The sequence below is a fragment of the Felis catus genome, chromosome A2 (genome assembly GCF_018350175.1).
Source record: "Felis catus isolate Fca126 chromosome A2, F.catus_Fca126_mat1.0, whole genome shotgun sequence".
Taxonomy (NCBI): Eukaryota; Metazoa; Chordata; class Mammalia; order Carnivora; family Felidae; genus Felis; species Felis catus.
In genome coordinates, this window is record NC_058369.1 from 63,205,521 (window position 1) to 63,232,927 (window position 27,407).

Consider the following 27,407-nt stretch of genomic DNA (forward strand, 5'->3'; position numbering starts at 1 on the left):
GTAAGGCCGCTTGCTGGTGAGTCAGGCCCTGCTACCCGATGCCCATGCACAGGTACCGAGCGTGCCCTGCCCCTGATGGTACCTGATCTGCGGAAGGCAGTCTGCATGCGGAAGAAATCAGCGCATCCTGTATTCGTGACCACTGGCCGCACGGGGGACTTCTGTCCTCCGCAGCCCAGCGACTCAGGATCCTGGCGATCATGGTGATGTAGTTCCTGATTTCTGCGTAACTGCCCATCAGCTGGAGGGTGGACAGGTGCTTCAGGCTGGAATTATATCTGAAGGAAATTGGGGAGTTATCAGGATTGCTCCGACATGCTGGGAACCTCTTCGGCCTGCCTACCGAGACAGGGGTACTTGTGATAGAAATCTTCTTGGGCGGGTGAGGAGGTCGGGGCAGACAGAGAATGGCTCAGAGGAGAGATGGTCTGTGCAAGAGAAACTAAAGAGACCCAGTGAGGCAGCACATCAGAATTGCACAAAACCCTTGATCTCCGGCAAACAGAACGACAGAGACGCATCGTGGCAAACGAGGGGGTACGGTGCGGGGCTGGATGCAGACGGCAGTGTGGCTACAGCAGGCTGAAGGTCTGCACACATCCTCACAGTGGAGCCACACAACACCCACAATCACAGCGCCGTGCACACTCCGACCGGATGGTATGTCCTTATGCCGGACTTCGCACCATGGCTAAGAGGGGTCTGTGCCCGGGGCGCAAGAGTAACTCAAGTATGGAAATCAGTCAAGGTAATATACCATGGTAACAGATGGATGGACAAAACCCACTTAATCCTCTCGATGGATCTAGCAAAACACAGACAAAATCCAACACCCTGTCGTGAAAAAAAAAATACCCCAAAGCTAGGAATACAAAGGAACTTCTTGGACCTGAAAAAAACACAACTCCAGGGAACCTACAGCTAAGGTCATGCTAAATGTTCGGGAATGTTTCCCCGCCACGATCGGAAGCAAGACCAGGATTTCCACACTTGCCACTTCTACTCATCACTGAACTGGAAGAGTCTAGCCAATGCAGTTAAGCCAGAAGTAAGAAATTATCCAGATTGGAAAGGAGGAAAACTCTATTTGCAGATAGCATGCTCTTCTATGTGGAAAAACCCAAAGAATGCGTTCAAAAACTGTTAGAACAGACATGCAAATTTAGCAAGGCTGTGGGACACAATTGTATCTCTATACACTAGCAATTAAAATCCAAAATAAGAGAACAAGAAAACAACTTGATTTACAATAGCATGAAAAAGAATGCAATTCTTGTAACTAAATTTGACAAAAATATTCAATACCTATACACTGGAAACTATACAATGTTGCTGAAAGAAATGAAAATCTAAGTAAAGGGAAAACTCTGCTCATACATCAGAAGACTTCATATTCTCAAAATGATGATATTCAAAATGACTCAATGCAATCCCTATAAAAATTCCAGGTAGCTTTTTGCAGAGATTAACAATAACCAGGAGATCCAGGATAACCAAAAAAAATGTGGAAAAAGAACAAAGTTAGTGGATTCATGCTTCCTGATTTCAAAATTCACTGCAAAGCTACAGTGGTTAAGACAGTGTGGCAGTGCCATGAAATCAGACATAGAGATGAACAGAGCATTAACTGAGACTCCATAGCATTTACAATCAATTGATTTTTGACAAAAGGACTAAGACAATTTAATGAGTAAGACTGACCTTTTCAACACACAGCACTAGAAGGACTAGACATCCCTGTGTGCAAAAGTGAATCTGGAGCCTTACCTCACACCACATACACAAGTTAGCTCAAAGAGGATCAGAGAGCTCAGGGTAAGAGAGAAAACTAGAAATCTCCTGGAAGAAAAACACTGGAGTAAATCCTACAGATATACCAAAGGCACAAGCGATAAAAGAGAAAAATTAGGATGTTGAACTTCATCAAAATTAAACACTTTTATGGTTTTTTTTAAAGGTTTGTTTATATAGTTTAAGGGGGAGGGGCAGAGAGAGAGAGAGAGAGAGAGAGAGAGAGAGAGAGAGAGAGAGAGAATCCTAAGCAGGCTCCGTGCTGTCAGTGCAGAGCCCGATGCTGGGCTTGATCTCACGAATCGTGAGATCATGACCTGAGCTGGAATCAAGAGTCTGATGATAAACCCACTGAGCCCCCCAAGCGCCCCGGGACTGTGTTCTGTATATGGGTGAACGAGTGGCACACAGATGATGTCTCAGTACGATGATTTCTTTTGCTCATCCTGACAAGATGGGACCCCAGGAGCCATCGTTTACTCCACCCGTGGCCGACCAGGGGAGACCCGGCCCCGAGGAAATGCAGGCACGCGCCGGGGTCTCTGTGCCGCTTACTCACATGTCCTCGTCCAGGCAGAGACCCCCGTGGAGACGGGGCAGCACAGTCACCGCCACGGCACACGGCTGTGCCCGAGAGCCCGAGCCATCTGTGATCTCGGTGGACAGCATGACTGGAAGGGAACGTAACAGAGGATACCAACACCTCAGGACCCAGACTGGCTACTGCCAGCCATCACCAGAACAGTAACGACACCGTGCGTCACAACAGAGTGAGGCCTGAGCGCTGAGTGTGGCTGCCCCATCCTAGGGGCGAGGTCTGGCGTTCCAATGTAAAATGCCCCACAGCAGTATGGGACACTGAGCACCAGAGAGCTGGGGACACGGGTGCAGTCACGAGAGGCAGCAGAAGCAACAGCCACAGGCCACAGGAGCCAGGAGGTGGTTTGCTCACTCCCACTTCCTCGGCACTCACTCATCTGACCTGCAGGCCCTGGGAGCTGGCAGCTCAAGGCCACCAGCAAACAGGACTGGTCCCACCTGGGAGCACTGGGCCTGGGAGCACTGAGCCATGGGGAAGACGGAGCTGTGGGAAGCCCAGAGGACGAAAGCCACAGTCCGCAACGGAGGATTAGGCGTTGGGGTAACATTTTAAGCCGCTCCTAAATCATGTACAGAGACACGGCAAGTCTGGAGAAAGGCAAAGGAAGTCTGCGTGAAGTCATGGGAGCGTGGTCAGAAATGCCTTTTCTGGGGCGTCAGAAACTCCGTCCTGTGGTGCAGGCCTAGGGTCTGGGGTGTGGATGACACTCACCATGAAAGCCACGGGCCGGCCACAGGAGTCACGCAAAAGAGCAGAACAGAGCCATGCCATGGGCTTTCATAAAAGCATCTCAACCCAAAACACAGGGCCCAGGATTTGGGACTTAATTTTGAGGATTGTGGTCCCTGGACCCTGGCCACCCCATCACCCCTACAAGCGAATTCTGGGCTCCCCCCTGTCCTAGGACTCTGAGCCCGTGGATACGGGGAGGCCCCACGTCAGCTGCGAGAGAGCCAGTTTAACAAGAACCTGCAGGGACCCCACTGCAGGTGACGTGGCCCTCCCGCTGAAGCAGGGGACGCAGGCAAGGCAGCGGGAGCCGGCAGAGTTCAGGTGGACCCCACCCCGACCCCTGCGGCTGTGGAACCTTCAGTCCAGAGATGGGATGGGCTGGGATTAAGGGTCTGCTGCACTGTATTCAGTCCGCCTGCGTTCCCCCTAGTAGGAATCTTCAAGTCAGGTCCTCGAAGGAACAGATCATCCCCGTGTCGACAACTGTAACTCCTGTGGGGTCTTTGGAATGACCTGGGTGATGTCACTCACCCTGACATTGCTCAGTGACTGTGGCCTGAAATATGGGTCTACAAATTCATCCCACATGGGGGCACCTGGGGGGCTCAGTCGGTTGAGCGTCGGACTTCAGCTCAGGTCATGATCTCGCAGTTCGTGGGTTTGAGTCCTGTGTCAGGCTCTGTGCTGACAGCTCAGAGCCTGAAGCCTGCTTCGGATCCTGTGTGTCTGTCTCTCTCTGCCCCTCCCCTGCTCATGCTCTCTCTTTCAAAAATAAATAAACATTAAAAAAGCAAAACAAAAATCCATCCAACATGGAGCTGAGGCCCTGCCCTGACGTCCTAGGTGGGCATGTGCACAGCCCTATGGTCTGCACACCCCTGCGGACAGGGTCCCACATGGCCCTGTGGGCAGGAGTCTGGAGAGAGGCACTGCCCAGTCTGAATCAAAGCATAGGGCTTCGTGCCCAACACCAGGAAGCAGGGGAGCCTGCGGGGCGAGCATCCATTTGGAGGAAACTTTCCAGGAGACAGAAGGTGCGTGTGGTTTCATTCTGGAAGGAGTGAGGCAGGCCCTGAAACCACCTGCAGCCATCACCGTGCTCATCAGGACACACAGCAGATGTGCCCATCTGAGCGGATCGGTGTCCACCTCAGAAGGCCTTTGCTCAGTGTCACCCACCTACAGCCAGGAGAAGGTGCACATGTGTCTAACTGGGGGTCAGGGAGGCTTTCCTGAACTAGAAACCTTTCTGGCTGGGGTTCGGGGAGAGAGGAGGTTTGAGCAAACCAGGTGGATGAACCAGTTGCAGACGTCAGGCTGAAATACTCTCAGGTGGCCAGGTCAAAGAAACTTCTAGATGGGTGACTCTCAAACTTGCCTGCATGTCAGAATCATCCAGAAGGCTAAAAAACACCCTGTCAGCCCCCGAGATTGACGTAACGGGCACGGTCCCGCAGATGGGGCCGCTTTCCTCAGTGGTGGGGTATCTAATACGCGCAGCGGAGGGAGGCCACTGCGGCCGGCTGAGAATGGGGCAGCCCGCCGGCACAGGGGTCGGAGAAGCTGCCAGCACCGTGGAGCTCTTTTTGCTCTGGGAACAACACATACTCAACTCTACATTCCCTTACCCCTGTGTTTTCTTCGCGGCGGGAGCCCCCCGATTGGGTTCTGTCTACAACCAACGCAGGATTCACCAGAGACCACATGTTTTGCCAGTAAACAAGGGGCGGCTTGGTCTCAAACGTTTAATCCATACTCACAAGATGTTCCCTGGCACTTCAGCATTTACACTATATCTCAGCTGTAATTTTAAAAGAAATTTATTTATAGTATCGCTAATGTCTCTACACTAGAAAGTAGGTAATCCACCTCATCTAAAAAGCATGACACTTTTCCAGATGAATAAATAAGAACTTATTTTCTAAATTAAAAAAAAATGTTTAACATTTATATGTTTTTGAGACAGAGACAGAGACAGAGACAGAGCACGAGCAGGGGAGGAGCAGAGAGAGAGGGAGACACAGAATCCGAAGCAGGTTCCAGGCTCCGAGCTGTTGGCACAGAGCCTGACATGGGGTTCAAACCCATGAAACTTGACATCATGACCTGAGCCGAAGTTGGGCGCTCAACCAACTGAGCCACCCAGGTGCCCCGAGAACTTATTTTCTAGATGCATAGTTTTAACATTTTGTAGTTTGGGGAAACCAGGGGGAAGGTTTAGGACCGTAAGCAAACACAGCCAGCAACCCACACCCACGGCCTGACTGACTTACCTTTATAGTCATCCAAGGGCTCACCCGCGGGCAGTGCAAAGTAGTACTGGGTGTCTGTCCCGCGGTACAAAGTGTGTCTGGACCCGTTTCCTATCCGGTAACTGAATTTGTAATGGAAGTCCTAGGATCCGTTCCACGGAGAACAAAAAACAGTGTATAGGTGAACAAACTGAATCACGTCCCCAGGAAGTACACAGCCCTGCCTCCTTCACTCCACCCGAGGGCACTGTTTATACACAGGCTGGGGGCAGATACTAACTTCGTGTCCCCCCAAATGCACACACGTGCGTGGGGTGATCTCCCACCTGCGGGGTCCCTCTCCCAGAGCTGAGAGGACCCCACACACTGGCTGCGCCTGTCACTCAGGGTCGTGTGCTCTCCTGGCCTGGGGTCTCTCAAAAGTCACAGAGGCACATGTGGTCTGGGCCTCCTTGGGCTGAAGGGGACACAGCAGACAGGAGATGGGGGGAGCTCGGGCAACTTGTTCTTGGTGTCAGAACAGGGCATTTGGACAAACAGAGAGAGAGGCAAAGCAAGAAACAGACTCTTAACTACAGAGAACACACTCATGGTCACCAGAGGAGAGTGGGGGAAGGATGAGGGTTAAGGATGAATTTGTGATGAGCACTGAGTGTTGTAGAGAGATGTTGAATCAGGGGCACCTGGGTGGTTCAGTCGGTTAAGCGTCTAACTCTTGATTTCGGCTCAGGTCGTGATCTCACGGTTCATGGGTTGGAGCCCCGCATCGGGCTCTGTGCTGACAGTGCAGAGCCTGCTTGGGATTCTCTCTCCCTCTCTTTCTGCCCCTCCTCCACTTATTCTCTCTCTCTCCCAAAATAAATAAACTTAAAAAAAATGTTGAATCAATATATGGTACACCTGAAACTAACTTTGCATGTTGACCATACTGGAACTGATATAAAAACTTAACTAAAAAAAACAACCCAGGACATTTGCCTGGGCCCCGAGGGAGGCCAGGATCCGACCCTCCAGGGACACAGGCGGTGGGTTCTGAGGGAAGGGGCAGGGTGGGGGAAGGAACGGGTGGTGTCTCCCTGAGCGGGTGGAGGGCACAGCCATGGCACTCCCGCCCCCAGACCCCAGGGTTAACGTCCTGCAGCATCTCCCCAGAGAGCCACCTCTGCCTCTGGGATGCACTCGGGGCAGCCGCGCGTACCGGTCTCCCTGACATGCAGAAGATGCTGAAGACGGTGTGTGCCTCAAGGCCACGATGTGGCTGCACTTGACAGGTCACGGCCCACGGAGCTGGCCTGAGCGTCACGTAAAGCTGAGCTCGCCCCAGGAAGCCATGCTTGGAGGCTGTGGAAGAGAGCGTGACAGAGAACTACAGTTGCACGAACGCACGGTCCCAGTGGGACACTGTGTGGCTGCCACCGTGCAATCCCCAGACAGCGGCATCGGTGTCGCCCGGGAACTTGCTAGAGATTCGGATTGGGTCAGAGCTCGAGTGGGGGGACCCGGTGGCGGGGGATTGCGACGTGCACGGGAGGGGGGTACCCTGCACGTGGCACCTGTCATGTGACACGTCCACAGGCACTCCACGTGCAGGCAGCCACACCCCAGGCCCGGGGGTCGGGAGGCACACGCAGATCATGCAGATGGAAATCAAAGTCTTGAGCACAGACACTAAAGGACACGGGGCTCCCCCTCACTGCAGCCTCGCCCCCCCCCAGGTCCTCTCGAAGTCTCATCCACAAACAGTTACGTGTGGCTCACTTGAATTTAGCACCAACGCCATTTTTTATGGCTTCTGTCAACTGCATTCATATCTAAATACAGAGTTCAAACTCACCAGGGAAACACACATAGTCTGATATGCACAACCATGGTTCCCCAAGCATCAAACATTTTATTTCCCATTTGCTACCATGACTGATGATTAGTCATTAATCGTTGCATGTTTGTTCCCATGACGCGATTTTGTTTTGTTTTTCCACTTCTGATGTCTTTTTCTTGAGGTACAACATCTAAGAATGAGATGTATAAACCATCATCCTAACTGCAGGTGCCGCACTGGAGATAACCTCGTTTACCATCCCGCTCCAGGGTCACGTGGACCGTGGAAGTCAGCTGGGGGCCACGGCCCGGCCTGGTGTGGGCGGGAGCCCAGGGGCCAGCGTGGCTGCCGGGGCGGCACAGCGAGGTGAGCCGGGACGAGCTGGGCCTCTTGCACAGAGGCCGAGTCTCTTCCCCCCAGAAGGAGTGTGACCCACCTGTGAAAATGGCCCTAAGGCTCATCATTTGGACAAATGTCAGCAGCAAAGGGAGGGAGGGCTAGCCAATGGTTGGCTCTGTGGTATTTGGGAAAACACAGGGAAATGCTTCTCTTGTACCAAACACAGGCACCTGGGGTTTAGTCTCTGAACGCCCATGGAAGGGGCGGGACGACCTTTGCAACGATGTCAACAGAGACAGGGGGAATGAGAATGAAGCCCTGCCGGCCCTACCAAGGGGTCTCACAGGGAAGTCAGCCTCGTGCTACCCGCCCAGGAGAAAGGAAGCCAATGCAGAATACAACACTGGAAACGCACCAGGGTGTCCACGAGCCCAAAAGTGTGGGTACTGACCCAAACCCATCCGTACATGTAAACCATCAGAACCTCTGTGCTTCTTCTATGGAACTAAAGACCTCTAGGGGGGCGCCTGGGAGGCTCAGTCGGTTGAGCGTCAGACTCTTGATCTCCGCTCAGGTTGGGATCTCACAAGTCGTGAATTTACAGCTTGTGAGTTCGAGCCCCACATTGGGCTCTATGCTGACAGTGCTGGGCCTGCTTGGGATCATCTCTCCCCCTCTCCCTCTGCTCCTCCCCCATTTGCACGTGCTCTCTCTCTCAAAATAAATAAATTTCAAAAAAAACCCACAACAACTCTCTAGAAATGGGGCAGAATGTCCAAAAATGACCCCAAAGTCAGATGTCAGATTGAGTCACGGGAAGGCCAGAAGGGACACGGAACAGGACGCGGGGTAAACATGTCATGTATTCAACAAACGGTGTCCACAGAACAACAGAAATGCTACCTCGTTGGGTTTTAAATATGTGGAGGAGTTATTGACCAATTTGCAGGGAAAGAACCAGCTAATGCACTTGTCTTGGACAAAATAAAATAAATACATATGTAGTTTTCTGTGTGTGTGTGTGTGTGTGTGTGTGTGTGTGTTTAAGGCAAACACCTCAGCCTTTACTGTGACCTAAACACCCAACTGATCCCTTAAGGATCAGAAACACACAAGGAGGCAACAATGAGCAGTGAGTGACTGTGGGGATGGAGGGAGGGTCAGGACACCCGGGACAAGAGCTCGGGAGACTCTGAAGTGGCTGAAATTTCCAGAAAAAACATGAATGCAATGAAACCCCTCATCATCCCCCCAACCAGGTCCAGCTGACAGCGTAACATACCCACAGAGGCTTGCAGGACGTAGGTCTTCCCAGGGCTCAGTGCGAATGGCTTGATTGTCACAGTCTGTCCCGTGATACCTGCGGAGAAGGGGCACACAGAAGCCGTCACGGGAAAGCTCTGAAGGCAGGGGAGCGGGCAGACGCCCTGCACCTCCATAGGCAGGGGTGCAGCAGGCTCCTCCCTGCAATGCCCCCAGATGCTCGTCACCCGCCCTCTTTTCGGAGCTGAAATCTCTCCTCCAGCGTCCCCTGCCCGACAGCAGTGACCCTGAGTGGGGGTGCTGGGGGTGGGCCCAGGGTCACACTAGGCTCCGAGGGAGAGACAACGCTGGTGAGAGCTCACTCTGCACCGGTAGCATTAGGTCCAGTCTCCAAGCCGGCTAGTTTGCACATTCAGTCTGTCCGTGAGGGGGGATGAAGAAATTTCAAAGCAGGGGAGCCTGGGGGGCTCCGTCGGTTAAGTGTCCGACTCCTGATTTCCACTCAGGTCATTCGTTCTCAGTTTGTGAGATGGAGTCCTGTGTCTCTGCTGCCCTCCTCTCTCTGCCCCTCCCCTGCACTCTCTCTCTGTCCCTCCCCTGTCCTGTCTCTCCAAAATAAATAAATAAATAAATAAATAAATAAACAAACAAACAAATAAATAAATATTTTAAAAAGAAGATATTTCAAAGCTATTTTTATATCTTGCAGGAACCCTGTAAACCATTTCTGAAACCTGGGTGTGACCGCTGTCCCCTGGGGACTGGGTCCCTTCCCTGGGGGGCAGGGGCTGACTCTGAAGGCAGGAGGGACCCAAAATACAGGCTGGTGGTCTCCACAGGGAACCATGGCGGGGGGCGGGGGGAGAGGGGAGGAGGCAGCCTTGTGACGGCAGTGAGGTAGACGTGGCCCCAGGCTTCCCCACAAGAGGCCTCAAGCCAGCACCGAGTGGAGCCAGTGCGTCACAGAGCGGGGCCACCACGCCCACTCCGTGGGGTGATCGTCCTCCCCGTGGAGGTCGCAGCCTCGGCCTAGCACAGGCTGTTCCATGTGCAGACAGGGCTCCTGGGGCTACAGAGGCCAAGTCTGCCCCTAAATGGGGCCCCGTCTGCCGTCCCCAGAGGGACACATACAAGGAGAAAAGGCTCAATGACCCCAAGTACTTCTGTGTGGAAAGGAAATGTGGCAGAAGAAAGGGGCTGGCGAGCAAACCCTTCTGGACCAGCTGCCAATTCCCATTTGTGTAGACACACGCCGTACCGGAGGCGGTGTAGCTGTGGAAGAGTGTGCGGCCCACCGGGGACTTGGGCCAGTCAACCATGAGAGGGGGCCCAGCAGCAGCTGTGGGAGGCAAGGGGCCCAGCAGGTTGTCCCCGTCACCACGGGCCCTGTCGGCACTGGAACTCGGATCTGATCCTGGGAGGCTGGGATTGGGCCCTAGGAAGACAAGCCGACATGGTAAGGGACAGGCCATAATGACAGTCTGACAGCCTTCATCAGTACCCATTCTGCTGTGTGTCCTCCTGAATGACGTGGGTTCGTGCTGCGATGGCACGTTCCGTCCCTTCCACCCGCCTCTCGCGTTCAGCAGACCCTCTGCGCACCAGGCCGGGTGCTGGACTGGGGCAGAGCCGCTAACCAGAGTGACGGGGCCCTGCCTCCTGGAGCTGCCCAGGCAGGTCAGGGCGCAGGAGGACCCTGCCCCCTTGCTCCCCTGCCCCCCTCAGTACTGTAAGGCCCTGAGGCAACGAGACAATGCAGAGCCTGGGAGGGAGGAGAGGGAGAGAGGAGTCAGAGGAACGAGAGGGGCCCCTCCGAGAAGGGGCTGTCTTAGAGCTGCTGGGCCATGGTCCGGGAGGGCCCGTGTGGGCAAGGCACAGACAGGGACCAAGTAAACACTCCTGGAAGGTTGGAGATGTGGCTGGAGGGGGTGACAAAGGGAAAGGCAGGGAAATGAGGCAGAAAGTGTCAGGGCACTCTGGTGGGAGGCCCAGCATGTGGCGGGAAGACATTGAGGACTGGTCGGGGGAGGGGGGGCTATGCTGTGGCCCTGAGAGGTCTCCAGCTGTGTCACATGGTGAATGAGGGCAGGCGGCAGGGACGGAGGCAGAGAAAGAGCAAGGGCTCCCGCGTGGTCCGGGTGCCTGGGGTGGTGGGACACAGACACGTCGTCCGCTGACCATCTGGCTGTCCTGCCCAGACACGTCGTCCACTGACCGTCCGACCATCCTGCCCACAGTCACGTCGTCCCCCGACCGTCCGGCCGTCCTGCCCACAGTCATGTCGTCCCCTGACTGTCCAGCCGTCCTGCCCACAGACACGTCGTCCCCTGACCGTCCAGCCGTCCTGCCCACAGACATGTCATCCCCTGACCGTCCAGCCGTCCTGCCCACAGACACGTCCTCCAATGACCGTCCGGCCGTCCTGCCCACAGACGACCAATCCTCCAGTGACTGTGCATCTCTCCATCTGAGAACATACTCACTGTGTGCCGGTGTGCCAGGCACTGTGATCGTCTGGCACATGGGTTTGCACTTGCCAGGGAAGCTCCCCTGAAGAGCTAGACTAGAGCAGGACACACAAGGAGACAGCCGCGAGCACCTCGCGCACCTGCTTCAGGCGCAGTGAGGAGTCTGCTGGGCTGTCACAGGAGCGGGGGTGATACAAGGTAAGAAGGTGGGACCGTCCCGGAGGAAGGGAACGGAGGCTGACCGGAAAGGAGGAAGCGCTCCAAGATGACAAGTGGGGAAGGCGCAAAGGGAGGTGTTTTCAGCAGATGACGCTCTGGGGACTGAGGTGTGGGACAGGGGCAGTACCCCCCATGGGCCTGGGGCTTTTGGAAGCGCAGGGAGCCCGAAGAGAAGTAGGTGAGCTGGAAATAAGGATTTGGGGGAGACGGTGCCATGCAGAGGAATCGGGGCTTTTTCCTTCTTTGTCTCTGGGAGCTCTTGGTGGTCGTGATGCCATGGGGCGGGGGGCAATTCTCGATTTCAGAGGTTAGACCCGAGGGGACACAGGGACCCGAGGAGGGGACACAGGGACCCAAGGAGCCCCAGAAAGAGGGAGAAGCACGGACTCACAGTCAGCGGGCTGTCTCCCTCTGGACAGCTCTGCTTCTTGGATATTGCCGTAATAGACTTCAAAATCTACACGAGAGGAGAAAACCATAACGTGTCATTTAAAGCCATAAGACTCTCCTGAAATTAATACCCACCCTCCTGACGCAGCACGTGGGCCGCCCCAGTGTGTTTCTAGAGTCCACATCCTGTCCTTGCGGGTGTTACCGCGTCACCACCACAGTGGAGGAGACAGTGGAGTCTGGGTCCGGTCCCGAATATGAGGGGACTGTGGCACTTACCAGAGGGGGAAGGGGACAGTCCCTGGGAGGGCGAACTTCCTCCAGGGGAGCTGGGTCCTGGAGAGCCCTGGTCCTGGGAAGTCACTCCCGGGGCCGCAGCGTCACCCGTGGCGGGAACCCAGTGTCGGCTGACCGTGGGCCCTGAGGAGGGTTTCCCCGCGGCTGAAAGGCCGGGCTGGCCCCGGGTCTGTGGCGGCTCCTGTGAGAACGGCGCTCCCGTTGTGTGGCACTCCGGCCAGCTCGGCTCCGTGGACGGTGGACTGGACTCTGGTGGCCTGGAAACGGCCCCCAGCCCGGCAGAGCCCAGCAGCCCCACCGTCCTACAAAAGGGAACTTGAACAAACACAGGACAGTGTCAGAAATCTGGAGCAGAAAAGCTATGCAGTTCAAGGTTTACAGATTACATCACGTGCTGTTGTAACAGACCTGATGCAAATCTGAAAAGGACACGTATGAGAAAATTCGCGGAGCCTGGTTTTCACCGGAGGCAGGCAGTCCGGCCCCTGAGAAGCAGACGCATGGAAGCAGGCCACCAATTTGTCCACGTGTCCCCCTCGGGGCCCCGCCTGGCACGGGTCGTCCACGCGTGTTCGAGACAATGCGGCCACGTGGACTCTCTCCCGACCCTCGCTCACCTGTCAGCGTCTCGGGTCACAGTGCTAACAAGTGCTAGGATAATTTACGAGAAAGGACGAACACCAAACAAAGAAAAATTTCTGAAGACGTAAAAGACGATGTGTCACGGTGGCCAGCTTTTAAGTGCTGCCATGACACAGCAAGATTCTGTGACAACAAAGACAAGGGATAATCCCTGGCTCTGCTGCAAGATTAACTACCGGGGTCTGTGCCCCAGGTTCCTCTAGTGCGTTCCCCACGGGCTTTGCCTCAGAAACGCTCAACTATCTCGGAGTGTGGGAACGGCTCCGCTGTGAAGAAGTGCACATTGCCCGAGTCTCCGTGTCCCTCCAGCTGTGAGGGCAGCCGGACTCCGAGCTCCGTGTAGGGAAGCTGCGTGCGGCCCCACCAAACGGATCCAAAAGAAGTTAAGTGTGGGTCTCTGAGGGCTTGGCACAAGCTTCTGTCATAGGAACAGCTGTGCACAGCTCAGAAATAAAAGCCCTTCTGTTTGCCATCTCTCTGATCTCTCTGATCACAGACACCACAGGTGGGAACCCATGTCCCTCGTGGTTCAAACCCAGCGGCCACGGCACCCGCAGGCCACCTCCCACCCCAGAGTGGGCGTGTTCTCCCGGGATCCCACGTACCTTCACCACCATCCTGGCAGCGCCCGGACCCACCTTCCCCACCCAAGAGAGCCAGGTCTTGGAGAAGCCCCTCTGGGCACGGGGAGCAGAGCTGGGGCGAGACCTGGCCGCAAGGACGGCGGGACCTGGGAGGGACGGGGGCGAGGCATCCCCAAGGGCATAAAGGAGAGGGGCTGGGGGACACGGTCAGTGACAGGCAGGACCAGGGATGCCAGCCCAGAGGAGGCAGAGTCTGCACGCCATTAGCGGTCTGTGAATCCCCGCGTCCTGCCCCGCTTAACACACGAAGGGGCAGCGACCTCACCTTCCACACTAGTCCCTTCTGTTGCGTTGACCAGGAAGAGGTCCCAGGAGTAGGACAGCCCAGACACTTGGCCACAGACTTCGCACTCAGCCTGAAGACAAAGTTCCTCGTTCCAGTTAACAAAGATGTCTCTAAAGTTGACCCAGGAGATGTGGACGAATCTGTGACGTGCAGACCGGGTTGGAGGTTTTAGGGAAAGGACTGGGTGCTTCTGTGGTCTCGTTCAGCCACGTTAAGAGGGTGTCTGTGTCACGGCCAACGTGACTGAGCACCTCTGGGGTGGCCGAGCCCTCACCCAGCTCCACCCACGCGGGCCAGATCTCAGGAGGCAAACACATTGAGCTCACTGAGAGGGTGTGTGATCCCACCAGGTCACACAGCTCGGGACAGAGCCAGGATGGCGCTCTGGCCACTCTCTCCACAGGAGGGATGCCCCCTGAGCGTTCTCTTCACCTTGGGGCTCCGCCCCCAGTGGCCGAGGACATTCTGCATTCTCACACGGCCTCGGGTCCTCCAGGGGACACTGCATCCATGCCCTTAGCCTTGCTCCCTGCAGTCTGCTGGGCCCCACACAATCTCTCAAGCCTGCAGCCCCGTGGCCCCCCGAATTCCTTCCCCAGGCTCCTTTGCTGACCAGCACTCACCAACACATGCCCTGAGGAACGCAGTTCCTTAGGCAGTATGGGTGGTCAGGGTTTGCCGCCACGGGCCTGATTCGACGGGTTTCTGTCCTGCGGGACTCGGGGGCCTTGGCAGGCCAAGGTAGAGAGACCCCCCCCCACCAACCTCCCCGAGCATGTGTGCGGTGCAGGTATTCCCTCCGTGTCAGACCGCGGCCCCCCCAGCACAGGAGGTCCAGGTGGAGGGAGCACAGCACACGGGGCCACGCAGGCTCCTCGAGGGGCCTCAGGCCGGGCTGTCCCTATGTGTGCACGTACGTGTGTCTACGTGTAAGTGGTCACGTCTCTCTCCATGCACCATGTGCGCGTGCCTGTTGGGTAGGGACGGGCCAGATGCGGGAGGCCTGTCTGGCCCCAGACCTCGCAGAGACAGGGTCCACAGGGGCCCAGATAATGCCTGACAGGACTGATAGACATCCACCTTTAGAACATGGTGAGTATCTTCAAATAAATTCTTTATCTTATGAGTAGCAGAATTATATGGTACATTGTATTTTTTTAAAAAGGGCCTAATTTATTAGCATAATTATTTAAATGATGGCCCAAGGCTTGTAGCCCTGTACTGGCATTCCTTCACTTAAAAAAATTTTTTTTTAAGTAGGCTCCACACCCAGTGTGGGGCTTGAACTCACGACCCAGAGATCAAGAGTCACATGCTCCACTGACTGAGCCAGCAGGGCACCCCCATTCCTTCATCTTTAACACACATCACGACTCAAAACCGATGCAGGCAGTCTGGGTCTGTATGGACCTTGGAGAAGTGTCCACTCTGTCTGCTGAGACTTGTTTCTCATGGCTTCAAGCCTGAACCCCTGGGGGGCGGCAGGGCTCCATCACGGTGGTCTGCCTGACCTTGGTACCACAGCTCATGTCCTCTCCTTTGCATTGGTCCTGCCAGGCACGGCCAATTTGCTTCCTCCTCCAGGAAGCCTTCCAGAACCAGCTACCACACTTCTAACTACACGTGTTTTCAACATGACGATGGCAACTGCCTAGACCTGTTGCAGGGTCCATGTACGGAAGTGGTCCCGCTCGCCTGAGTCCTTGCGGACGTCCCGCTTGCCCCCAGCCCGCTCCTCGGGACCTAGCTCCCCAGGGGAAGTCTGAAGCAGCGGCAGGGCACGCCAGCCTGCATGGTGCCGGCGCTGAGTGGGGCCCTCACTCAGGTGCTAGTCTGGCCTCTGTGGTCATAGTATTTCTTTGCTCCTTCCACCTGCACCGCCTCCACGCTGCCATCTGGCCCAGCTCGGCGACGCCTGGAAGGCCCTGGGCAGAGGCCCTGAGATGCCTTAGCCCCTTCCAGGCTTGGCCTCAGGCCCCGGACACAGGAGCCCTCCCGGTCAGCCCCTTTCTCCTGTGGGCCCGGCTCCTGCATGCAGTGGCTCCCACACCCATAGGGCAGAGCACGGAAGGGTGCACCCCTTGGATCCGCAGTGCAGGGAGCACAGGACAGGACGCACCTGAGTGCCGAGTTGGGGCGAGGGGACAGGAACACCTGTGCCTCTGAAGAGTTCCGGCCGCTGCTGGACACCGTCAGTGTCACGAGAAACTGGTCATAGGTGTCGCTCAGAGAGTCCGCAGGAAAGGAAAGGGTGGGAGCCCCGGCGTCCAGGCTGTGTGGAGAGGAGGCGGAGAAGCAGGGGTGCCCAGGGGCGCTGGCTGCGGTGCACTTCCAGTGATACCTGCGGGACGCCACCGCGGGGCTGAACGCACCTACTCTGGCCTGTCAGGTGACCACCCCGGGGTCACTCAGTGGGCTTTCCTGGGGCCCCAGGGGAGCAGCTGGGCAGGGAGCTGTGAGGTTGTGCTTACGCTCTGAGGCAGGGAGGGTGGGGGTGTCCAAAGTGGGAGCAGTACCGCCAGGTACCCACCCGGCTTCCTGGGCCAGGACATGAGCACCAGGCACGCTCAGTCCTCTGTACTTGCGACAGTCAGGAAGACAGCCCCAACCCCTGCCTGGGGCAGGTCCTGCCCGGGGCGGGGTGGGGGGGCAGGGACACATGGAGACAAGCAGCGCCCCCCAGGGAGGTGCCGGCCCTGCAGCCTCAGGACCCCCCCCCCCCCTTAGCACTCCCAAATCTGCACTCCTGCTCATCCCTTCAAGGTCACTTCCCTCTTTTGGCTGCAGGTAAGCTGGACCCGGACACCCGTCCTAACCCTCCCTGTATCCAGAGCCTGTCCAGCTCAGGCCCTTGTGGGAGTGACCCTCCCCGGGGCTCGGTGGGAACAATCCCTGTTCCCAGGGGGAGACTCAGCCCGTCTCAGCAAACATACACACTGAGCCCTTGCTTCTGGGTGCCACGTGGGGCTGTCAGGAGGGCACAGCATGACCAAGACCCTGCTGTCTCCTGAGGCCACAGTGCAGGAGGTACGCAGCCAGCTGCGTGCTTTGTCCAGAGTGCGTACACATCACCGGCAAGTTGAGGGGCCACCTCTGGCCTCCGCCAAAGCCCACACTTGGATGCAGCAAATGTCTACGCTGGTTATTCACGAACACTCACTGAGGCCCTGCTGGGCGCCCGGCACAGGGGATATGCCAAACCGCAGCCCTGCCCTTCTGGAGGGACTGTCCCAGAGGGAACAGACTGCTGACAGTGACAGCCGGTGAGCGGATATCCGATGTCACGGGGACAAGGCACAGAGTCGGGATGGGACCGTCGTTGCTTCAGATGGGGCCCTCAGAAGCCCCCCGGGAATGTGGTGTCTGAGCGCAGACGGAAGGAAGTGGGGTGGGGACGGTCCAGGAGTCAGCTGAGGGAAGATGCGGGAGGCACCCCCACCGCCCCGGCGCTGAGGGCAGGGGGGGAGCACGGAGCAGGAAGAGGACTCGGGGGACAGGTGGCCATAGGCCTGGGGCACGGGGAGTGTTCAGGCAGCGCTGCAGACTTTGGGGCAGGGCTTTGCGAGCTGCGTCCAGCTGCTCTGAGAAGCAGGGCCTGATGGTGGGCAGGGGGCAGCCAGGCACCGGTGAGGACGCCCCGTGGGAGGAAGCCGGACGCGGCCCTCACGGCAGACGGGGCCAGCGAGTCTTCCTGACAGACGGGCCACGAAAGGGGAGAAGAGCAGCCGCGGCCGCTGAAGGCTTCGGCCTCGATAACAGGAAGGGCCTTCCATCAGCAGACAGGAAGGCCGCAGAGGGCCCGACGGGCAAGGGCACAGCCAGCCGGGAGTCCAATGGTGGTCTGGGTGGGGGCTGCACGGACGGTGTCCGTGGAGGGTGCAGCTCAGGGGGAGCAGGGTGCGGACAGTGTCCACATCAGGAAACTGGGTGAGGCCACCAGGGAAGGTGTGTGGACGGTCAAGGGCACCAGGCCTGAGCCGGGGCCTTTAACGTTAAGGGACGCGCGAGACTCCGAGATCAAGCTCCCCGAACACCAAAGCAAGAACTTTAGTAACGAAATAACTTATTTGCTAAGGACGGACTGTTTGTGTGAGGTGTGAGCGGGGCCTCGGGAGAGGATTAGATCATGAAGGGGGGGGGGGGGCACGAAAAGACTGGCGCTCCTATAACATGGTCCCCAGGGAGCCCCGGACCCCTTCAACCCTGTGAGGACACAGTGAGGGCGCCAGCTCTGAACCAGGAAGCAGGTCCCCCCTGGACACGGAGCCAGCTGGCACCCCGGTCCTGGGCTTCCAGCGCCCAGAGGGGCAGAAGGAAGCGTGTGGTTTATGGACGACGCAGGCCGGGGTGGTTTGTTACAGCAGCCGGAACGGATTGAGGCAGTATTTCAACTTCCATTTTCCAAAACACCAACTTACAAAGCAGCTCACGTGTTTAGTTCCACGCCTTCCCCAAATCCCTTACATTACGATCCCGGGTGAAACGTCAGTTCAACTAACAAGAGTGGAGGCACTTAAGTTGTTAGAATGACGTGGCAGGATTTACGGCCACCTCTCCCAACGTTTCTGGGCCTGGGTTTGGAGAAGGCGATGGGTGGGGGGAGGGGGGGAGGCTATGCCCAGCCCAGATGGTCACACAGCCCCTGGGCTCACCTGAGAACGGCCCCAGGACTGTCTGGGTCATAAGACTGGGATCCCCTGAGGACGATGATGAACGAGGGGGCTCTGGAGATGAACAGGTGCGTGCCTTCGGAGATGACGCTCACGGGGGCCCGGGCCCGCACCTCCACCCCCACACGGTAGCTGCTGTGCACGACGCTGCCTTCCACCTGAACCTGGAACACCGCCGACAAGGGGGCATCACCTGGGGGACTGGGCAGGATGCCCTCCGGGGTGGACGCTCCTCTGACTCTGGAAGGAAACTGGGGCATCTAAATGCGCCGTTGGCTCCAACAGCGGCTCCGAGCGCTGCACCGAGGGGGTCCGTTATTTCCAACCCCAGCTAGAGTCACCTTCGCCAGGCAAACAGCCTACTATGTGCCCGGTGGAAGCAGAGTGGCTAAAGCCGGTGAGGATGGGGGCATTCGCTCACCGCATCTGGAGGGCACACGGAGCTGGGACTCCTAGGTCTGGGGACAGAGCAACACCGTCAGTAACATGGCCCCGTCCACTCAGTCCAGATGCCAAACCTACTCCACAGACAGGGAGTCTGTCCGTCTGTCCGTGGTCTTGGACGGCACTGGCGACTTCCTTCAAACTACCTTTCTACCCCCATGTGATCGATGCTCTTGAAGCAAGTAAATGAACTTTGAGACAAATACTCTTCAACTCAGGAATATGGAACAGTTTATGAAGAAGGCATTTGCAAGGGTTCTTTTAGAAGTTTGATGCAACTTTAAAACCAAATAGAGCCTAACACCCACTGCTCTTTTCATGGGTCCTGGCTGGGTCCTCCGTGACTTTCTCCAAAAACGTACCCACGGTCCCTGCTGGCGGTTCTCCCGAGAGCAGGCCTGAGGGCGATCCACCGTCTCTGATTACACTCCAATCTGCCTGCCCAGCTCCTCCCGCCCAAGAAGCCAACAGGAACGTCCAGAGACGGGGACGTGCAGGGTGGGGGAACCCATCAGGACAGTGACGGCAGGAGGTCTGGACATCTGAGGGAGTGGCCCCCGAAGGCGAAGTGATGACACGAGCTCGGATCTCAGCAAAAGCATCTTCTCAAGTCGGGTCGCCACGACTCGGACAAAGACACATCCATAGCCCACTCAACGCCAACGACACGGCTGATGAGTGAGTGTGTCAACCAGCGGAGCCATTGAGCTCCGAGGCGTGGACTGCAACCTTGACCCTTCCCACGTGGGCAGGCGAGGGCACCTGTGACCCCACTGTCCGGATCTCGGGGAAAAGGGACTCTCAAGCGCTGGATGCATGAAGCTACCAGCACTGGGCCTCATCAATCATTTCGATGCCCATCTCTGTGCACCTTATCCAACGGCAGTGCTAGCTCAGAGCTGCAGGATGGAGAGGAAACCCATGGCCACACGGCCCTGTCCACTTCTCTTTTTGCCAGGTCACAGAGCACGGACTCGTGACCTTACACAGTATGAACCAGCCTCTGCATGAATGACTGTTTCTAACCACACTGACAATGGTGCTTGTAATCTGCAGGGTTCAGAGCCACACCACAGGGAGATGGGCATCCGTGCCAGGCCTCTCGGGCAGGGGGCCAGACCGCCTGTCTTGGGAACTCTCCTCCACCCCATTCGTGCCCAGCTGGAACACGGGGTGGTTAGGCTGGTCACACGGTCCACACCATGACCGCACTGGGTCTGCTCTGGGCCATGTCTGTCCAGCTGAAATCTGCCCTTCTGGCAGTCACTCCCCAAGAACCTCAGTGACAAGGAGACCCCCAAGACTGGTCACAGAACAGGAACGCCTGCTTGGTTTTGTCAATGTGATAACAGACAGTAAAGATTTTAAGCCACGTTAAACTAAGAAAAAATATAGACCGCTTCAGGAACAAGTGATTTCAAGAATATAATGGGGGTGCCTTGGGTGGCTCAGTCGGTTGAGTTGACTTTGGCTCAGGTCATGATCTCATGGTTCAGTTCATGAGTTCGAGCCCCGCGTCGGGCTCTGTGCTGACAGCTCAGAGCCTGCAGCCTGTTTCAGATTCTGTGTCTCCCTCTCTCTCTCTGCCCCCTCCCCTGCTTGTGCTCTGTCTCTCAAAAATAAACATTAAAAAAAACATTAAAAAAATAAAATAATAACTGGGGCACCTGGGTGGCTCAGTCAGTTAAGCATCCCACTTTAGCTCAGGTCATGATCTCACGGCTCATGGGGTTAAGCCCCATATCAGGCTCTGTGCTGACAGCTCAGAGCCTGGAGCCTGCTTTGGATTTTGTGTCTCCCTCTCTCTCTGCCCTCCCCTACTTGTGCTCTGCCTCTCTCTCTCTCTCAAAAATAAACATTTAAAAACAGGGAGTATTACTAATAAAACATTTCTACTATTTAAAAATTAACAGATCCTTATGATGCTTATTATAGACATACCAAACCTTGTCTCGTTTTCAGGGTCCTTCACCTGTTCCATTCCCAAAACACAAGGGCTGCCTGCTGGGGCTCCTCCCTCCTGCTCCTGTCCTCGCTGCTCAGAAAGTTTCCCAAATGGACACTCTGCTCTCCTGAGGGAAATGGGGAGCAGTCTCACTGTACTCCATGCACTTGGTCTTGACCTTTGCGTTTTCCATTTCACTTGTGCGAGTAATCACGAGGGTAGGTGACTGGCCGTAAACCCACCTGCAGTCACCTGTTCTGCCTTTCTGCCCATGGCCACTGTGCCATTTCAGCCTCCTGTTGCCTCTGAGTTCACCATTAGAGCGCTCCAGAGTGATGGAACGTTCCAGAGAGTATTCAGTAGTGAAGTCCCATCCTTCAGTCTACTCCCAACTCTTCCCTAATTAATACTTCTGAAGTAAAGTGTGGTTCCCACTCCGCTGCCTCTGACCTTTCCTGTGGCCTTCGTCTGCAACGGTGCTACTGTGGCCATCACCCGGCCCTTGGGGAGGGGTCCAGGGCATGGTGGGATGAGCACAGATGTGGCAAGGAAGCATCTGGAAACCCTGATCGTGGTGCAATTCTGCTGAGACACGCAAGCACATGTCACTGCTCCCAGTGTGTGTGCTGGTGTCCCCAGGGACCTGAGGGACCCACACTGGTCCCCATGCATAGGGTAGGCCCTCATGTCCCAGATGAAGGAACAAAGCCCCCTCCCTATGGAGCTGGGGCGGCACTGGTGGTCTCCAGTCCAGCCTTTACACCTGTCAGGCAGACCCCAGACCCCTCATCAGGTCTATTCCCCACTTGCCCTGCCAGCCTGTGCCCCCTCGCGAGCCCTAGTCTCCTTCAGGGTCTTAGCCCCGGCTTCTGCCTCCCACGTCCTGTGCCCCATGAAGCCAACTCTCCTAGAAGAGACCACGACCTACTGTCACCATTTTTCTAGCCAAACGCAGCAAATGTCAGCACCAGCCTGGTCACCAGGGTGCCCTGGTGGCCCTGCTCTCTGACTAACATGCCCTCCCTTCCCAGGCAGCGGGCCCCTTGATGACACAAATACACATTTAACATCCCAGGACTACCTCAGTGACATGGTCAAAGCAGGTGCACAGGAAGCTTTTGCTAAACAAATAAAGAGATTTTCACAATTACTCTGTCCCCATTTGGACATAAAATGTGTTAAAGGAATCAAGCACTTCTCGAGATCCCAGCCACACCTGTTGTGACAGCCCTCTTTTTCTTGGACAGAGCAGGCTAGGGTAACAGGGGCCGGGGTCCTGTTCGGAGGCTGGTGGAAAGCACGCTGGCCGGTCACCCACCTTGGCAAGTGCAGTGTAGTTCCCGGGCTGCAGGAAGTAGCCGGGGATGGTGAGGGTCTGCCTGTGAGTGCTGATAGCAGGGGGCAGGGGCACCCGTGCCCCCTCGGAGTTCCAGAAGGTCCAGGTGTAGGAGAGGCCTTGGGAGATGTCACAGAGGATTGCAGACTCGAATGTCACACCCAGGTTCACGGGCTGAGATCTCCATACCTGCGGGTTAAAGAGAAAAGAGTCTCGAAAGGTTCATTATGCCTGACGCCACAGAGAAGCATCAAAACTTACTCTCAACATCGGGCACCAGTGACCTTCTTGCATAATCACAGGGTGGGCCCCTTACAGCTGGAATACAAAACACTGAAACAAATACACATTCTTCCTGCAGACAAAATCACGAGTCAATATACAAAAACAAGAAAGAATACGTGAATGTTTATACTTATATACCCATGAGAGGAAAAATCCTTCTAAGCATAAGATTAATGGGAAAATATGAAAGGGAAAAGGTGAATAGATCTAATTCCATAGAAATTTAAACTTCTGAACAGTCAAATATAGTTTCAAAAAGATATCCACATAGAAAAGAAACACATGGGTAAAATACATGAAAGTTAGTATTGTTTAAAACTTTTTTATGTTTATTTTTGAGAGAGACACAGTGACAGAGTGTGAGTGGGGGAGGGACAGAGAGAGAGGGAGGCACAGAATCTGAAGCAGGCTCCAGGCTCCAAGCTCCAAGCTGTCAGCATAGAGCTGGGCACGGGGCTCAAACCCACGAACTGCGAGATCAAGGCCTGAGCTGAAGTCGGACACTTAACCACTGAGCCCCCCAGGCACCCCAGTATCGTTAAAAATCAAGAAATATTAGGGGTACCTGGTGGCTCAGTGGGTTAAGTGTCTGTTTTCTCATCTTAGCCCAGGTCATGATCTCACAGCTCGTGAGTTCGAGCCCCGCGTCAGGCTCTGCACTGACAGTGAGGGGCCTGCTTGGGATTCTCTCTCTCCCTCTCTCCTTCTCTGCCCCTCCCCCACGTGTGTACACTCTGTCTCTCTCTAAAACAAATTTAAAAAGAAAGAAACTGGTATTTATTAAAATTGGAATGTGACTTTTGACGTTAAGTGTGTCCAGTGATAGTGGCATTCTCCTGATGCATTTCAGATGATTTCCCGTTTTTCTTTACACTCTTAGAAAATGTGTTTGAGACAAAAAAACTATGAAGAAAAAACGGACTCGTCAGTGTTGTTTTATTTTAAAAATGAAAAAAACTTGAGTACTCTTTTTTGTGGAAAACAACCCCAGGAGGTGCCTGGCTGGCTCAGTCAGAATGTGCCACTCTTGATCTCAGGGTTGTGAGTTCGAGCCCTCGCTGGGTGTAGAGCTTACTTAGAAAACAAAAAAAGAAGAGAACCCCAGATCACACAGCCAATACACAGTTTGAGCCACATGGCGTGGAGTCAACTCGACCTTGTTTAACCAGGGAAAACCCCCATTTGGTGGCTCAACCCAAGAGCAGAGTCAGGATTTAAGCGCAGACCCCTCTCCCCTGATTCCAGGGGGACCCATGCTCCTAATGGCCGTGTTAGGGGTCCCCCCTGACCTTCTGTCCATCTCCCCGACCCAGAGAGCCCACTGCCCGTGCAGACTGATGACCTTGTAGGCACATGCTGGCCTCATGGGGACATGGGTCTCACTTGTAAGAGACTGTCACTGTCCCACAGGGCCCACATGGCCAGGAACCACCCAGGCCTTGCCCGAGGGACCGTGTACCCCCCGATCCCCACTGCCTCATCTGGGGTAGGAGGTCCCCAACCCAAGACCCTGGTCAGTAGCCCATCAACGGTCTCTGATGCCGGAAAACCACGGGACACATTCAGGCAAATGCAGCCGAGTCCCAGGCTTTCACTCCGTGTGTCACTGGACACTTCTGCCCTGAAAGGGGAAATCCGCTCCACACGAGAGGCCTCAAAGGAACAAAAGGAATAAAAAGTGGCCCTACTTTTCCTAACCCGTAGTAGGCGCTCAGGAAAGGGCTAGCTGACACCATGTGTACCCGAACATCCCCTTCTCCTGACAACACTTCCGTGCTTTGCACCAGCAATTTCTGGAAAGCTTCTCAGAGCCAGCGGCTCTGAGCACCAGAGGAAGAGGGGAGAATGAAGGCCCAATCAGCCCGGAAGGAGGACCCCTGGGCCTGGCTCTGGGCGCTCAGAGGCCCTCAGAAGTGCCGCCTCGCGTCCAGCACAGAGGGCCGGTTGCACAGAGCCTCCCTTTACTGCCCCAAGTGCCGTCGTTCCAGCCCAGCCCTACCTGCACCTTCCCCAGCCCCATGTTCTTCACCGGGGGCGGCTGGCAGGGCTCACGCACGACGAAAAGTTGCTTTCTCAGGGAGGCGGTGCTGACATCGTTGAAGGCGAGGACCTGGACGGTAAACTCCCCTTCCCTGGAAGGGCCACAACGCACAGGAATGAAGAGACTGAGCCTGTCCGTCTGTCCCTCCTCCTCCGGGACACCCTCCATCGGAGTGAGTGTAGGACTCCGAGCCGGGAGGCTCAGACCCAGAGCCGGGTGGCCCGCGCCTCGTCCACTCCTAACCTTGAACGAGGCTTCCCGTGGGCACGTCCACCTCCCCAGGCAGGCCTAGCTGTGCGTGGATCTCCAGAATGCCTCACGCCAGGTAAACAGTGGGTGCTCAATAAATACCGAATGAAAGGACACAGCCCAAGTGCCTCAGGATGACAGAGAGGCCCTTCGCAGTCTTCCGAGCCCCTTCTACCCGCATCGGGCCCCCACCCCTCGTCCCACTGCCCTCTCCGTGCCTCCTGGGGCTGAGAGCGTCCGTCTTCCTCCTGCCGTCCCCAGACCGGGAGCTCCCGGGGAGCAGCTGGGTTTACATGTCACTCTTCAGTATCTGCCGACGGCATGCGCTGCGGGGTCGGTTAGGAGACCCTTACGTGCCGGCCGCCGTGTGCAGAGCCCTGCCTGCGCCTGAGCCCCTCACCTGCTGTAGCTGTGGCTGGCAGAGCTGCCCCCCGGGCCCACGGCGCCGTCCCCAAAGTCCCACAGGAAAGCGACGTCGCTGCCGAAGTTGAGTCTGCACTCAAATGTCACGCTGGTGTTGAGCAGAGCCGAGGACGGGGACGCGAGCCGATTGGTGATGATTCTCCTCTGCGCCCTGATGCGGTGGGGCTCCGAGGCCACCCTGCCCAGCCTGCTGGAAGCCTGCACCGTCACGCTGTACCTGGGGGGGGGGGCGGGGACCGAGGAGGGGGCAGGTAGGGCAGGGGGAGACAGGAACAGGTCAGGGGCAGAGAACCCCGCCTCACTGCCTGAGAAAGGTGGGGGTGGGCATGGTCCTCCACAGGGCTTTCCCACTTACTGGGGGGCCACCCCTCGGTCATTAGGTCAGTCACCTCCAGAGTGGGAGGGGGGAGGGTCAAGCACTGGGACCCCTCCTTGGAGGGGGAATTTACCCAGGTGGGGGAGATGGGATCTGAACCCAGGAAAGTTTGGTTCCAAAGCCCCACACATGCCCCTGGTGCAAGTGGGAAGGAAGGAGCCTCTTCTTTAAATTCACATTTGAGGGGCACCTGGGGGCCCAGTCAGTTCAGCGTCCAAGCCTCTGACTTCGGCTCAGGTCATGATCTCACAGCTTATGGGATTGAGCCCTGAATCGGGCTCTGTGCTGACAGCTCAGAGCCTGCTTAGAATTCTCTCTCTCTCCCTCTCTCTCTCTCTCTCTCTCTCTCTATCTCTGCCCCTCTCCCACTCACACTCTCTCCCAAAATAAATACACTTAAAGAAATCAAAGTTTAAAAATGAAAAAATAAACAAATGTACGTTTGAAGTCCCATTCGCGGACGCACCAGCGGCACTAAGTGTGGATGTAGCTCGAGGTCGTGGCGGGGAGGCCTGTACACTGAGCTACGGCCACACTGCCAGCAGCCACCCCTCGTGATGCCCATTGACTGACCACTGGGGGATGCGGAGTCTTTTCCTAACGCTCCTGGAAGTTGTCCTCACGGGTGGGCCTTCTCCGAAATACCACAGGAACTCCAGGGGGACCGTCTCCTTGGTCACAGCCAGAAAGGTGATGTCGGTGTCGGTGGCAAACACGGTTCCGTTAGTGTAGACAGAGACGGCTGTGTACGTGAGGGAGGTACGGATGCTTCGGGCCATGCAGGGACCCCAGCCTCCTCACCTCCCACACGGTCGGGCGGGAAGGCAGGATCCTGAGCCCGCTGACACACAGGCGGCCCCAGTGCAAAGGCCAGCAAAGTCCTAAAGTGACAGGCCAATTCCCTGTGAAATCTCCTGGAAAGTGTCTGGTACGGGGTCAGGGGCTCCCAGAGGATTCTGCACCATAACCCACCCCGTACCTTCAGGCTGAAGCCTCGAGGTGGATGGTTTCTAGAAAGCCCTACAACAAACTACAGGGAAACACAGAGCTAGTTCAAGGGCAAAAGAAAATCTCAGCAGAGCTAATCGCAGACACTGGCATTGCCCGGGGCCCTCAGTGATCCCGACTGACTCTGACAAGTCTCGAATCAGAAAGGGAACATACGCTGCATCTGGAACCGAACAGTCACGGGTTTCCACGCCCGGCCGCCGCCCGCTCGTGTCCTAGAAGTGAAGGATACGTTCCACGAGGGCCCAGTTGGAAAACGATGTGTGACGACAGTGCCTACGTGGGAAAACACAAAACAGAAAACGTGGTGATGATCTTAAAAATCCACTCCTCTGTCTCAAGCAACAGATGGTCCCCAGTTTCCATTTTTTACTCTCTCTCTCTGAATCCCAGTGGATTTCAAAATTCGGAAGCCCGAAGTTTGGAATCAGACAAGCCTGCGGAACGTGAACCCTGTCACAGAATGTTTTTCGCGGGAATCCTGTGTTTTCTCTTCTCCCCCAGGAACTGCCTGGCGTGGCAGTAACTGTTAATTCCTTTGCTGGATGGCCTCGTCTTTAAAGGGCCTCCCCGGTGCGCACCAAGGAGTGTCTTACTTCACAAGGGCTCCTAACAGGGTCAGGCGGGGGCAAGCTTTTAACCCCTCGGACATGCAATGCAAAGGGCTGCACACACATGATACGTGTGCACACACGTACACATATATGCACACACACGTGTGTGCGTGTACCGGGAGGGCAGGCACCCCACATGGTGTCAGGGTCCACAGCAGGACCGTTGTGTCTGGGCACACTGGTCTGCTGGGACAGGAGGAGAGGAGACGAGTCTTTGTTCTCAGGGACTGGTGTTCTGTGCAGCTCTTCTCTTCACAGAGACAAAATCCTCTT

The 27,407-nt window shown here is 56.0% G+C and overlaps 1 protein-coding gene across 13 annotated transcripts in view; it reads right to left on the minus strand.

Moving 5' to 3' along the window:
• PKD1L1 (polycystin 1 like 1, transient receptor potential channel interacting) overlaps positions 1 to 27,407 on the minus strand; it is a 133,060-nt gene that overhangs the window by 70,192 nt on the left and 35,461 nt on the right. For 11 of the 13 annotated variants that reach the window (XM_045052098.1, XM_045052100.1, XM_045052097.1 and 8 more), the window contains 17 exons: positions 26,677 to 26,796; positions 26,086 to 26,254; positions 25,114 to 25,353; positions 24,708 to 24,779; positions 24,423 to 24,555; positions 22,121 to 22,327; positions 18,396 to 18,577; positions 15,863 to 16,084; positions 13,723 to 13,883; positions 12,154 to 12,486; positions 11,876 to 11,941; positions 10,056 to 10,232; positions 8,817 to 8,894; positions 6,575 to 6,717; positions 5,398 to 5,518; positions 2,351 to 2,462; positions 83 to 278 (listed from right to left, as the gene is read on the minus strand). In XM_045052098.1, coding sequence (XP_044908033.1) covers positions 83 to 278; positions 2,351 to 2,462; positions 5,398 to 5,518; positions 6,575 to 6,717; positions 8,817 to 8,894; positions 10,056 to 10,232; positions 11,876 to 11,941; positions 12,154 to 12,486; positions 13,723 to 13,883; positions 15,863 to 16,084; positions 18,396 to 18,577; positions 22,121 to 22,327; positions 24,423 to 24,555; positions 24,708 to 24,779; positions 25,114 to 25,353; positions 26,086 to 26,254; positions 26,677 to 26,796 — 2,732 coding nt within the window. The remainder of the gene's footprint in view (positions 1 to 82; positions 279 to 2,350; positions 2,463 to 5,397; positions 5,519 to 6,574; positions 6,718 to 8,816; positions 8,895 to 10,055; positions 10,233 to 11,875; positions 11,942 to 12,153; positions 12,487 to 13,722; positions 13,884 to 15,862; positions 16,085 to 18,395; positions 18,578 to 22,120; positions 22,328 to 24,422; positions 24,556 to 24,707; positions 24,780 to 25,113; positions 25,354 to 26,085; positions 26,255 to 26,676; positions 26,797 to 27,407) is intronic. The other 2 variants (XM_045052099.1, XM_023250145.2) reach the window with 2 other exon arrangements.